This window comes from Solanum tuberosum, unplaced genomic scaffold, assembly GCF_000226075.1.
Source record: "Solanum tuberosum cultivar DM 1-3 516 R44 unplaced genomic scaffold, SolTub_3.0 scf00059, whole genome shotgun sequence".
Lineage (NCBI taxonomy): Eukaryota > Viridiplantae > Streptophyta > Magnoliopsida > Solanales > Solanaceae > Solanum > Solanum tuberosum.
Genome location: NW_006238983.1, coordinates 2,058,021 through 2,072,985, shown reverse-complemented (window position 1 = coordinate 2,072,985; position 14,965 = coordinate 2,058,021). Strand labels below are relative to the sequence as shown.

General features: G+C 32.7%; 2 protein-coding genes and 1 long non-coding RNA gene across 4 annotated transcripts in view; 1 reads left to right on the top strand and 2 right to left on the bottom strand.

Moving 5' to 3' along the window:
- The first annotated feature begins 4,237 nt into the window (after positions 1-4,237).
- LOC102579723 (kinesin-related protein 3-like) lies at positions 4,238-14,575 on the top strand. The gene is made up of 11 exons (XM_015307475.1): positions 4,238-4,586; positions 4,653-4,736; positions 4,854-5,009; positions 6,907-7,013; positions 7,477-7,661; positions 7,915-8,076; positions 8,910-9,125; positions 9,262-9,299; positions 10,907-11,034; positions 12,272-13,637; positions 13,800-14,575. Exons 1-11 carry the CDS (start codon positions 4,445-4,447, stop codon positions 13,913-13,915), a joined length of 2,700 nt encoding a protein of 899 aa, XP_015162961.1. The 5' UTR covers positions 4,238-4,444; the 3' UTR covers positions 13,916-14,575.
- LOC107060095 (uncharacterized) lies at positions 9,675-12,277 on the bottom strand. The gene is made up of 5 exons (XR_001473144.1): positions 12,195-12,277; positions 11,652-11,753; positions 10,291-10,480; positions 9,995-10,047; positions 9,675-9,878 (listed from the first exon to the last, which is right to left on the bottom strand). It is a non-coding gene; the product is annotated as an uncharacterized lncRNA (long non-coding RNA).
- Positions 12,588-14,965, bottom strand: part of LOC102602128 (pentatricopeptide repeat-containing protein At5g56310-like) — a 7,207-nt gene continuing 4,829 nt past the window's right edge. The window contains exon 2 of one of the 2 annotated variants that reach the window (XM_006344528.2): positions 12,588-12,659. The gene's annotated coding sequence lies outside the window, so the exon portion shown is untranslated. Of the gene's footprint in view, positions 12,660-12,699; positions 12,729-14,965 lie in introns of those variants that run through there. The other variant, XM_015307476.1, reaches the window with a different exon arrangement.

Genomic DNA, 14,965 nt, shown 5'->3' with positions numbered 1-14,965 from the left:
AATTGAATAAAATATGTTCTTGTTATTAGGGTAGTTTTCGTAGGATGGGATGAGATTTTCTTGTGGCCCATTCATTGGTTGTGTTGACGTGCTTTGCAAACTTGAAATTTATCTAACCAAGACAAGATAGCAACCCAAATGCTAAGGTTTTACTCTATTCTTATTTCTTATCTTAGATGTGCAATTGTAGGGCTCACACTTTCAAGATTGACAAGATCATACATTTGTTGGTTGGTGAGTGATGTTGTTCATACCTAATAAAAACCTAAGATAGTGTATTTCCTCTAACAACGTGCACTGCATAGTGAAGGTTTTACTAGGGATCCATCCCAACTCCAATAAAAATATGACTATTTCTCTTTTTTATCACTGTGATATGATTTATATATATAGAAGATCTATTACGATGCCAGTACACTGTTTATAGTATCTTTAGCTCAATATCATGGCACTATTTGAGGAAAAGCGTTTTTCTATATATATATACACACTCCTAAAGTAACGAAGTGTTAAAATAAATAAATTTTTTCTACTTTATCGATTTTAACTTAGATGCAAATTCAAAATATAAATGTCCGACTAAAGCAATGAAAATACTCCTTCTCAATTTATATCACCGCATTTTCCTTTTTAATCCGCCCCAAAAATAATGATATATTTTTATATTTAGTAACAATTTAACTTTAAAATGTTTATTTTTACCCTTAATTGATGAAATAATTTATAGTCACAGAAACATTTATAACTTTCTTTTACCGCAACTAGTTTCAAAAGTTTTTCTTTATTTCTTAAATTTTTTATCAAGTCAAACTACATTACATAAACTAGAACAAAGGGAATAGCATTTAACGGAACGGGGGATCAAGCCTTCAAAGAGAAACAAGGTGATCAACTGAATTTTTGAAATCCTAATAATCATAAAGACTCTCGCTATCCCTCTCATATACTCTATGCAGTGGTGAATCCAGGATTTTATACAAGTGTGATTAATCAGTAAATAGGAAATGATGGTGATAGCTGATAGTGTAAGCAGCGTCAAGCACAATTTGCATGTTGCACTTTTATTTATTCTTTTTTGTTAATGATATAATATCAAAATGATTTTATTAATTGCGGCAATTTTTTTTATTTAACAAAGTTGAGAAAAGGAATAAAAATTTACAAAAAAAGAAAAGCTATTCACGCTACTTTAAACTAAAATTAAAGTAAACTAAGAATTACTAGATATAATTTCATCGAAATTGCATTATTCAGCAAAAAAAAAAAACTATGAAAGGAAGTACCAAAAATCAATTATAAAAAATAAAATGCTTTTTGGACTAAATTAAATAGATTTCAAAGTTTTATTGAATGTGAGTAAGAAAACAAAAAATACAAGGTGAAATAAAGAAAATAAAATATAGGTGATAAATTTGTAAGTAACTAGCATATTAAATATGATTGGTCAATTCTTTTTATCATAGGTAAAGTGATACCCAGTTTGAACCAAAAGGCAAATGCATTTGATCGAGGAGATTTGAAGTCACATAGTGACCGCTAGTTTGAACCCACTCGACCATTGTCCAACAGCCACACTTTATTCAATGTGGGTTCAAGTGCGTAGTTATAATCGTATTTCACAATAATTCTTCTTATATAAACAAAATGTTTTCCGACCAAGTGGGTTAAGTTAAATCCACTTGGCATCACGTGAGTCTATTACACTTTTTCCTATCTATAAGCAGGGGACTATATATTAATATTGATATAATTGATAGTACTCTGTTAGGGGTGTACATGGCCAGATTGGTTCGGGTTTTTCAAATATCAAACCAAATCATTTGTATCGGAATTTTAAATTTATAAACTAAACCAAACCAATAAAACTCGGGTTTTCCAACCTCGGGTTTTTTTTGGATTTTTCGGTTTTTCGGGTTGTTTCGGATTTTTCCGGTAAAGTATTCATACAAACATATAATTTACTGGTACTTCAAATATTTCTTTAGTCCTACCAAAATACAACTATCTAAGATGTTTCTTAAAAATATAACACAATATGATATGATTAATGACACTAAAATATCCAACAAAAATAATAATAATAATAATAATGAAATCGCGTAAAACAAATATTGCAAATTAACAAGTCATAATGAAAATGATCATAATTTAAAAGTACTAAATCATGCTAAAATTAAGTTTAATAAGTATTAGTTACATGACTAAATATTAAAGAAAATTAAAATTAGATTATGTATTTTAATTGTCTAAACCAATGTAAAACTAAAGAACAAATATTCAATATTATTGTCATTCTTAGTGTTGAATTGATTATTTTTTTTGCTTTAGTATTAATTTAATTTTGATTTAAGCTTTATTATAATTACCAACATTAGTCGATTTTTTTTTCTCAAACCCAAACCAAGTCAAACCAAACCACTAGTCGGGTTTTTTTTCCGGATTGACTCGATTTGCGGTTTGGTTCGGTTTTCGGTTCGATTTTGTACACCCCTAACAAATCAACACGTCTAACTTTCTACTTTCTACGTGTTAGAAAACGTAACGATAGCTAAAGGAACTAGAAGCTAGAGAAAAATACTTATAACGAGTAATTAGGAATTAACAATTTCACTAAGTTTCAAATAAAATAATATGAGTTGTAAAAGCATACAGTTATATAGAACTCACATTTAATTTGGCTGATTTCACATCTTCACATTTTCTACTTAATTATCTCAGTTACATCGATGCTAAACTACATGCATCCAAATATTTTTGTCCTTACTATTTCAGTTAATACATTGCTAAATTCAAGCAACTTCATACCCCTTCATCCTTTTTACTCTAACCTTATCTACATTCATAGCTTGCTCTTATAAGTTGTATTGTATTGTATGTATATAATGTTAAAAATGGCAAGCACAGTCGCAACAAGAAATAAATTTCTTAACGAGGACCTTTTCTCAATTGATGTTTGGGGTTAATAGAATTACAGACTATCATGCATATAAAAAGTGTTGTCTCATTAGGTTGGAGCAAATATTTATTAATCTTAATTCATACAAAATAATCACATTCAATGTTTTAAAAACCGGTTGCAAAGCGAGGAAATGAGGCGTAAGTCTCGAGATGTTGGATGTTAATCCCATAATTTTGTAATTTTAAAGTTAATAATAGTAAATATTAAAATGATGTAATTAAATAAAATAGCATAGAATTAATTTTAAAAAGTAAAGAAAATATAAAACAGGTGAAAATGAATATTATAAATACTTATTCTTAAACCGCTTATTAGAATAAACAATTGACTTAAAATAATTAGATCCGTTTCATAAATAAAGTAACTACGTTTTAAAAGAAAATTAGTAAAATTTTATAAGGGAACTTGATCAAGCAAAATAAGTTGAAAAGAAATAAAAGAAAAGGAAGAGGTTACATTCAAAAGTGTCAAATCATACCAAATTATGGAGGATGAAACACTTTTGCTTTTTAGTGTGTAAATCGATTATCTTTTCGTTTATTCGGTAGGAGACTAAAAGAAATAATTAAAGTTAAAGGCTAAGAATAAAAAAATCTTATCAGTCTTTGTTTAATAATGTTTTTTTTTCAATTAAAAGCCCCAAAAGGCATTAATAAATAAAAAGGAAATAATACAAAAGTTATAGGCCCAAAAGTGACCTATATTACCAAACAGAAACAGACTAAAAAAATATTTTAGAAATTTTTAAAAATTCTTTGTTTAATAATGTAATATCAAGTTGATTTTATACTTTTGGTACTAAATTAAGGACTTGTTGAGTAATTTTAATTTTCTTTATTTATATGTGCTTTTTTTTAAGAAATAAAGAGGAACATATGTCCTAATGAAATGGGTCCTGACTAGCGTCCTTATATTCTCTCTCAACTCTCAAGTCTCAACCAAACACAAGTAGTACCTTTTCTTTCTCTCTAACTCGTATTCTATTACTCCCTTCCCACTTTATATGATTACTTTTCTTTTTAGGTTATCTAAAAAAAAACATATTTTTATATTAAGTAACAATTTAATTTAAAATATTTATTTTATTTTTATAAAATGATTTATAGTCATACAAAGATTTATTACTTATTTTAGACCACAAGTTTCAAAAAAAATTCTTTCTTTTTTAAACTTGGTGTGAAATCAAACTATTATATAAAATGAAAGGGGAGTAACATTTACTATGTTTTGTGAATTATTTCTCTCTTGGTCAATCATACATTTGAGTAATGTTTTTTTTTGTCAAGAAGCCAAAATCCAAACATGTGTATTATTGACACCTGAAAATAAATGTAGTGTCTTGATGAAGATGACATTAATTATGAATCCATAGAATTATTTGTGTAAAGGGTGTTCCTATTATGGTCAATTAAAGAGCATATATTATTTAAGTTGGAAGATGGTAATAATGAGAGATCTCTTAATGAATCAATTCATTCTTCTCTGATGGGAATGAAAACACACCTAACTTGTAAGTGGGTCGATTCAGTTCGTGGAATAATGAAGGCCCTGCAATCACAACAACTACCAGATGACAATAAGACATATGAAAAGAGTAATAATGAGGCTGCCATTTCAAACATTAAAGGTAATTCATCATTATAGATTTTGGCTGTGTAAGTTTATCTCATCATATACATCACATGCATATCAGGTGAAGTTGAAGTATTATATGATTGCATTAAGAAACTTAACGTACAGAGGAGGAAGCTTCTTAATGACCTCTTCGACTTGAAAGGTTAGTGACTTGTTCATTCAAATTTCAAATGCAGGATAACAAATTATTATGATCATCATTTCGTATCGCAGTTTTATACTTTAAAAGTTACATTTAGAAAAAACACTAGTGTTTCAGGTAATATTCGAGTATCTTGTCGGATAAGACCCATAAGCATTGGCAATCAAAAGTCAGTTGAAGCTTTGGATTCAAATGAAATGATCATAAATTTGGTTGACAACAGGTCCAAAAGTTATAGCTTTGACAAGGTTTTCCATCCTTCTTCCTCACAAGGTACTCTCTTTTAATTACAATTATATCAACTAAACTGAAACCCGATTGTTCCATCACCATACTTTCTTTCGTTACATCTTTTTTTTAATTTACCACCTCCTACTTCGGTAATATAAATCATTTTTATTTTAAAATAAAAACATTCTCTGTAGCAACTATATAGAGTTCATTACTAAATAAATTGTCATTTAATTATACAAAATTACCTTATAAAGTTATATTTCTTTTATTTGTAATAGAAAATTTACTTAATTATGCATATACTACTTAGTGTCTGATTCTCTCTCAACCCATTTTTATTTTATTTTTTAAAATAACACCATTTATTATAGCAATATGCTCTTTGTAAAATTACTCCTATATTTAACAATCCTCTTCAAATATTTGTCTGATAATATTTTGTATAGCAATAGAATATTAAAATATTTATCATTAATGCCATACACATAATAAATTTCATGTTAGGAATACATAAAAGGAAAATATTTGTTTAAATGATTTCCATTACTTATGGACTTATGGTCATAACTTCACGAAAAAGACTATCGGTATTTCCTTTTTTACATTCATACTCTTTCTATTTTTTTTTTGGTTAAATTGGTCAATAATTTTTTTTTCTTTGTACACAGAATCATAAAACTATTCTTTTGTTTATACAATTAGCTAAATGACATCTAAACATCAAATATCAATATATAATAACACCTCACTATAACCACCAAAATTTTCAAACAAATGCTGCCACTATTAAAAGGTTAAACTGTATTTGAGAATGCGCTTAAATTTTATGAGTGCTTAAATCAATTTTGTCTCCTCCATATTAGAGGCAATATTTTTTTATGAGGATGTTGTTACTGACAATCCTCATTGTCTTTCTATTTCTCTGATTTACAAAATAATTTTGATAGAAAATATGAAAATCAAAATAGTGACGAAATTTTTAGTCTCATCTACGTTCTTCTAGGTGAAATCACAAATCCTAGGAACATAAATTATGACCATTAAAAAATTCGAGCCAATTTAAACTAAAATTAAGGTTAGTCTCAAAATCACACAAAGCACAGAAAACAAATCACACAATTAGGTTAAGGACAAAAGCAAAATCACACTTAAAAAGTTAATTAACTTATATTGAAGGTAAACGTGTATGCTGCAGGAAAATAAAAGAAACCCCAGAATGCAAATAATCTACTCCCTCCGTCCATTTTATGTGAGGTACTTTGACTCGGTACGAAGTTTAAGAAAGAAAGGAAGACTTTTAAAACTTGTCATCCAAAATGAATGATAAAAATTTGTGTGACTATAAATGATCTCATTAAGAGTAAAATAGATATTTTATAGTTAAATTGTTACTTAATATAAAAATGTGTCAATTCTTTTTGGGACGGACTAAAAAGGAAAGTGAGTCACATAAATTGGGACAGAGGGAGTAATTAATTTCGTATGTCGATAAGTTAGCATTTCTCTATGATAGATTGAGAGGCAACTTTGTTAAGAAAAAAAATGTTAAATTTAAGTTTTTATTTCGAGTCCGCTTACACATGTCTCAAGCTGGACTGTCAAAAAAATTTATTGGCAAAGGATTTTTGAAAATTGAATAAATGAGGTGAAAAGGATGTCGAAATCAATCTTTTTTGTCACGTATCTTACATTCATTATTTGCCTTTTGATTCACAAATGGATTATAATTAATCCGAAATAGTTTGTCAAAAGTCATTCATTTCAATTGATTTTCGAAATATCGTTTTCAATTTGATGAACCAATCCAGGACATAGACAAGGTGTCATAGTTTCTTCAATACTGATGATTAAAGAAACTGAATATTGCAACTAACACAAAATGCAGATAGCTTCTCTGGTTCATTATGCAAACCTGATTGTTGGTTTCTTATGGCAGGTGAGGTGTTTTCAGAAATAGAACCAATTATCAAGTCCGCGCTGGATGGCTATAACGCCTGCATATTTGCTTATGGACAGACCGGCACAGGGAAAACATTCACAATGGTATATCCTCAACTACTTAACAAGCAAAGCAAAACATCTTATCAAAAATATATTACTTATACCATGTTTGGTTTTCAGAAATCAGAATAAACCACTAATATAATCTTAAGTTATGCGGAGTTTAATTTCAGAAACCAAATGTTATATTACTTTATACCATATAGAGTGTGGAGTATGATACATCAATCAGAGCACCTACAAGCAAGAATGCCCTAACTACTAAGGGTAAACAAGAAATTCTGCATTAGTATTCACTGCATAACAACACTACACAAACAACTCATACATTATAATATAACCAAACAAACGGTTTATTAGGATTACTCAACTAACAGCACAGAGTTAAATGAGAACCGGTCAGGAAAATTTGCAGGTGATATCTAGTGAGTCTCTACTATAAAATTTTGGAAAGCATTTTGTTGCATTATCTAAGTACAATGTTTTCGGTAACTATACCTGCCAGGAAGGCACAGAGGAGTTTCCAGGGGTTGTGCCCCGTGCGATTGAGGCACTTTTTAAGCACACTGCGGACAGTAACCATGCATTCCTCTTCAGTTTCAGTATGCTGGAGATATACATGGGCTATTTAAAAGATCTCCTCACCCCACATAGTCAGACTACAAAGTCAATCTTCCCTTTACCACCATGGTAAGTCACAGAACTAACTTGTTAATTTGTTGTTTGATTGCATAGCTTGCATGCTTTACTGACACTGAAGGCCACTGTTTCTAGTGTTTATTGTTGAGACAAATAGCAAGCTGATGCAAGTTCTTGCATCAACTTGTCATTCTTGTCAAATGAACCTAGTCAACTGTACGATCAATACTTAATTCTGGTCAACTTCCTACTTTCTCGACGAGGTTAGCTACTTTCTCATGTAAATCATAATTTTTGCATGCAGTCTATCAATACAAACACATCCCAATGGAGAAACCGAGATTGAAAACCTTGTGACCATCCAAGTAAATGACTTGAACCAAGCCATGAGACTGTATAAGTTAGGATGTGGTTTCAGATCCACTGCTTCCACAAATTCCAACCGAACATCAAGCAGATCTCATTGGTAAATCAATTCATTTTTTATACAAAAATGAATAGTAGAAAGGTTTTTAACTTTTATCAAGTCCAGCTAAATGACTATTGTTGAAGTGTGCAACTATCTCATCTAAAAGCTTAAGCTGTTAGAGAGAGCACACATTTATTATTTAATTGTATTCTCAACACGCTCCCTCACGTGCGGGTCTGATTATGTTTAATGGGTCAAGCGCGTGAAAATTCTTTTTGATATGGGTGGCGGTGAGATTCGGTCACAGGATCTCTGTCTACTCTAATATCATATTGAATTAGGTCTTGGGCCTAACTCACACCCCAAAAACTAGCTCAAAGGGAGGAGGATTATTGTTTTGTTTTTTTTTCTTGTATATCAGAAATTTCAAACTAGTTTTCCACAATGCTTGCCATTCAGTTATAAATTCTCAAACTGCACTAGGTGGCAATAATCAGTTCTATAGACCTAATTTTACATGGTACCAGAGCAGGACTTGTTTCACCCAATGTTGGGCCCTCGAAATTAAAATTGTCCACGCACCAAATGCTAAGCACTGGGCATGAGGTAGGGCATTGAAGAATGACAAGTCTCACAGTGATGGTTATTGAGATGGGTAGACTCCTAATAAGACTTGGGCAATCCTCTTCCCTTTGAGCTAGCTTTTGGGGTGTAAGTTAGGCCCAAGACCTAATTCAACAACTATGATTAGAAACACGAACCTGATAAAGAGATGTCTATGCAGCTATCTTGAATCTGTTCCAGGTTTTGAAGGATAATTCTGAACAATATAGATCACAGATCTCAAAGGTGTCAAACCTCTAAACAAATTCCCTGTCTGCTCCATACAGCATGATTCGCATATCAATTTCCAGTGTTAGTGCTAGTAAACGGAGAAGGTTAACAAACAAACTGTGGATGGTCGACCTTGGAGGAAGTGAACGTGTCCTAAAAACAAAAGCACTGGGGAGAAGATTTGAAGAGGGAAAAGCAATTAATCTCTCACTTTCTTCCCTTGGAGATGTCATCCATGCCCTCCAAAGCAAAAAGCGCCACATACCTTACAGGTAACTCAACAAATCTGGCATTAGATACCAGTACCTGACTCACAGAATCAAGTGGATGAGAATCCAAGACAAATAATTATAGAAGTTTCACCATTAACTTAAAGCTGATCCTGATCCTAATGTTTACTGTTGACAGGAATAGCAAGCTGACGCAAGTTCTTAAAGATTCCCTAGGTAAGCATGCATCTTAGCTGAATGTTTATATGTCAGACTGTTTGACCTATGCTTAGAGCCTATGTTTATTTGCATGTTAAATATCATATTCTGCAAGTTGGGATTAAAGATGAAACTGAAATGGGTACACTACCTTACACTGTTACACATTAGTTTCTTCAAGTAAAAGATATTGATGGCTTAATATAACATTTTCGTTCGAATTCTTCATTGACAAAAACAGAACACTTAAATTGCTGGTCCCACATCCAGTGATGCTTATGGTAGAAACTTAACATGAAATAACCAAAAAAAAAAAGGAAGCACAGAAAACTTTGATGGCAAACAGAGAGGCATACTCGAGTGGATTGTATGCTGAAGTGGAGGAAAGCAAAGAATTCAAATGAAGTGAGTTTGAATATGCTACTGGAGGAGTGGAAAAATGTAAATAGATTTTACATTTAATTAAGCTGCATAATGAATGTCAAACTGAAACAGGAGACCTACTTTAGTTCGAGCTTCTTCACCATCGATCTCTGAAGCAGCACAATAGAAGCTCTGACCTATAGCTAGAGTCAAACAATACCCTGCATTCACGGACTGAAACAAGAACGGCAACATGCTCTGAAGTAAAGCACATCAAAGATTCTACAAATATTCACAATTAGACTTCTTCATATGTCTAGCGTAACTTAGGTAGTACGACTAAGACTTACTTTATGGGAGTTGTTTAATCGATCTCCTGGCCTTTCTTGTGGACATCATTTTCCTAGACGGTGAGAGAAAAGGAAAGAACTAAAGTGCTGAGAATGAATTAGAAATGGGACAAAGGAGAGAGCGATAACTGAACACTTTCAGTGATTTGCGTTTTTTTCCCAGCTGTTTTAGACTTTTAGCGAGCTTAAGGAATTCCACAATGTGGATTAAAATACTAGGATTAAACATAGGCTTGGTATGCAATACCATCATCTACCACATAACCGATTCAATCAAAAGAATTGTAAAACCATACCTTTTCCAATCTAACCTTGCTGTAAGTGCAGCTCGTAGGATGGCAAAGAGCTAAGTGGAAAACTCAACGTTCAATCTTAGAGGACGGAGAGATTGAAATGCTTGTACATAAATATGTCTACATATGTTCTTGTTGGTCTTCTTTGCATATTAGAAACAGAAACCAGTAGCATGAGCCTAAGAAGGGAGACCTATGGACCAGCATCAGTCAGTAGGTTAAAATATCATTGAGAGATGTATAACGCGTGGAAATAGAACACCCCAATTTCTTTGATGTTCCTGGTTGTTCTAGTAACTTGAACTAAGCAAGTTCTTATCTTGTTAAATATTTTTCATACTCATTGGACTGTCAACATATGTTTTTCATATGCAGCATTTAGAAATTATTCTTGTGAGTCACATTCTCAGGGACACTTTCCATTTATCATTTAACATGCAAAATCTAGACTAGTAGAAAATTTCACATTTTCTTCACTCCTTTTTACAGTCACACCAATAAACTTACCGTTTATCATTTAACATGCAAAATCTAGACAAGTAGATGACATTTTCTTCACTCCTCTTTAGTATAGTCACACAAATAATGCCAGAATTTCATGTGCTTTCTTAATATCCAGGTGATGATTCCAAAACACTAATGCTGGTTCATGTTAGTCCCCATGAAGAAGATTTGTGCGAGACATTGTGTACATTAAATTTTGCAACACGAGCCAAACGGGTTCAATTAAGAAATGAAGAATCAACAGTAAGTCACTGAAACAATCAACTGAGCCTAGTACTGGAAATCATGAACTACTTACATTATTATGACATACAACATATATCTTTTTTTTTGAGAATGACACAACGTATCTCTTTTCATTTCTTGTCATGTAATTGATTGGTTATAACTAGTTCAATATGTTGTCCTGATTGTCCAAAAGTAGTGGAAAAATCCAATATGGTGTACATCAACTTCAATACAAAAATACTTGCTGAAATCACAACCACAAACAACCTTAGTAGGAATGTGAAATATAGGCCATTATTAATGGCATGGAGTCATCAATACAAATAAGATCTTTTACTGATTCAAATTTCAACCACGGAAGTGAGTAGACTAACATCTTCATAATCCATATGCATACTGTGAGTACATTTGGCTCAACCTGATCTAATACTGAAACTGCTACACAGGGAAGATGCTTATTTGATTATTTTATGTTTTCAGTACACCCCTTTTTTTCTGGGCTAAGTTATTTTTCTAAGACCTTAAGGCCTATAGAACATTTGAGTAAGGTGAGATGATAAATTTAACAGGAATTGAACAGTCCATTAGGAAACAGATGGTTAGGAGCTAATGATAGTTGAAATGAGAGATACCGAAGTTAAAGTTGAACTGAAGGCGCTTTGACTTGGTATTTAACTTGTATGAAAGTTAAGTTGCAGTCTCACTAATAGCCTCAGCTTCTAGATTGGACGGACCTACATGATTAAAAAGTGTTGCATAAGCATATGAGGAAAAACCATTCGGCATGTATATGGTCCTAACAAATTGAAGTTATTAAGACAAAGCCTTTTACGGAGAAATAGGGAGATGATTAAAACTAGAGATAATTTAACAATCTTTGTGCTAATGAATAATATGTTGCCATTCTCAAAAACAAAAATAAAAAATAAAAAATTAGTGATTATACAACAACTATTCAGTTAAGAAATTTTGATTTTATTTTATTTTTTTGCCATAATAATGTTCTAAGCTTCAAGCAGGAAAGTAGAAAAATATACATGCTCATGACACGAACACAAGAGGAATTTCCTGATATACATAAAGGATTAACTCTTTATACATGATATGCCATTATGAAGACATAATAAACATTTAACGGCTTGTTCATCCAAAAGATAAGGAATTGGCTGTCTTACCACGGAATCCAGATGCAAACACTTCCTGCTCTCCCATCACTGCTTCTGTATTTTTACAATGACATGTTCAATTACAGGAAGTTAAGGCAGAAAAGGAAGTTGCAATAAATAATCTGCTGCAGAAGATGAACCGAATTGAGTACAACCGCAATGATGTCACACAGGAAATCAAGAAGCTGAATGAGAAACTAGGAAAGCTTACAAAAATATCGCCACCCTCTTTAACTGAACTAGTGGATCTCTCAGATGTATGCATTGAAGGGTTAGGGTCTAACATGAGATTTCAAAAAGATAGTGTCACATCTACCCCTTTAGCAGACTTCCCCAGATTCATGAGGCCTACTGTTTGTAGCCGAAGTAAATCAGGAAATGCTGGAGTAGAATCCCAAGCCTTAAAAAGTAGATCCTCGCTTCCTCCTAGAAAAGGGAAAGGATCCACTCACTGTGCCAAGTCTGTGGGTTTCCCTATAGAAGGAACATCAGAATGCTACTCAGAGATCAGTGTTTCCAGAACTAGCTGCCTTATCAGTCCAACTACGAAATTCAGTGCGGATAATGAGACAGAATTCAGCGAAGAAACATCTGATAGTTACACTAAAGTGGCAGTTTTTACAAAACAACATCTATCAGAAAGAGATTCAATACACAAAATGTTTAATTTGAGACTCAGCAAAAAGAACCATGCAAATACAATGCAAAGAGTATCAACCCAAAACCACTCAAAGGTTGATAATTGGCTTCAACTGCACAAATGTGCATCAAATATAAACAGTTCCACTCATAAGAAAAAAAGAATTCTTGCGATACCAATTCCAGAGAATAAAGCAAGGATCAGGGGCAGAATTGTGGCAGATTTACATGATGAAAAGGTCCAAGGAAAGGAGTTGAGAACAAGAAACACAAAGCATAGAGATGCAAAATCAGTTGATATGGAGAATCATTTGAGCTCCGAGTTAGAAGAAGAAGTTAATGTGTCTCATGCAGTTTTGAAGCACTTTATCGCTTATGAGAAGTCATATTCTGCATGTCCAGCCTGCAATATTGATGCAATAACTCTGAATGGAACACAAGGTCAAGTACTCGATTCAATTGAGGTCAGTGAATGCAGAAGTTTTAGTGGACCTGCTGATTTGAATGATCTTAAACTGATCATGCCAGACATTGCATATCAAGAGACATATAATATCTCAGCATCTAAGGTCAACAGCCTTAGCATAGGCCTGATAGGGAGTCCCTCTAGCTCAAAGAAGACACCAAACTATGAAGAAATGCATGATATGGAAGAAAGTAACTTAGAGAATATGCATGTCCCTGGATGTGTTAGAGAAGGAACAAATCCCTGCCACTATGACTTAAGATCTCCCAGCGCTTTCTCCATTTGCAAATCAAATCAAATGGATTATTACCTTGTTCCCAAATCACTAGACAACACCAGAACTGGTGGTAAGATTTTTGAGAAACCATCTTTACTTGTTCAACGAGTCAGTATAAGTCTTTTTGCGATAAACAAGAAAAAGGAGACATTGTCTTCTTTTGTTTTTATCTTCAGCATAAACTAAGTCTATGTTCACTGTCTTATGAATATTTTAAATTGCATCTTCACAGGGTTCCTTAGTCTTTTGAAACCAAAAGTACACATCTTATATAGCAGTGCTCTTGTCGCATTGGGATTTGCAAGCCTAGGTCTTGGGCATGACTTCTTCTATGCTTTGACTCTCTAAACAACTGGCCTATGACATGCCAGACATGATGCACATTTGGAGTTTTCCTTTCAAAAACTAGGTACCAAGTGATGATGTACTTTATCCAAGAGATAAAGATAGATGTTAATCGGCTGCTTGGCAACCGTGAGAAGCTATAATCACATTCCCAAGCTCAAATTGTTGATAATGCAGGAATTACATATGGAAGGGAACAAGGGATCAACATGTGTAGCGGTGGTTCTTTTAAGTGCCATCTCATGACTCTCCAAATCAGGGTGAAAGGTCACCATATGTACATGTACCAAATATTTAATCCCATGAGTTAAACAGTAAATTCAACACTTTAGAACGTAAGATGTTGTCCGAGATGCACCTTACTATTTTGTTTTAGTATTCTCTAAGTGTCGTAAGCTACCAAAAAGAAAAGAAAAAAGTCCTAATTTGTTCCTCAACTAGTTACTTTTGTTCTATTATACCTCCATTAGAAGTTGGGAACAAAAATCCCTCGTCGTTACCCAGATGTAACGTATACACCCTTATTCTGTATGATAGTTCTAATTTGCTAATATTATCAAAGCTGGTGCTGCATAACTACCAGGTGTGAGGACATGTGGAAAACAATACTCGTTGACCCTTATATGAATTTCACCTAAATCTCGAAAAGAAATCTAGCCTAAGGTAGACCAAAATCTTCTATTAACCTTAAATTATGCATTCAACAACAAGCTATGTGCATCCAACTAGATAATGCATACTAGAGTTTCATGACATTAAGATAAACTATTTATTTTTGAGAAAGGTAACGTTACTTCTATATATCCACAGGTATACTACACCAACAGGTATAGTTCCCCAACAAAAGTATTACAACTTACATCTTGTGGTTCAACTTATCTTTACAAAAAGTCTAAAACATCAAAAATATCTTCTGTTTGAGCTAATAGTTTTTGCTCACACCAAAAATAAAATAGGCCTAAGCAATTCATCTTAAGAATCTGTAAGCTGCTTTGTACTCCTTCAAAACACCTCTTTTTCCTCTCGATCCAGACTGACCACCAAATACAAGCC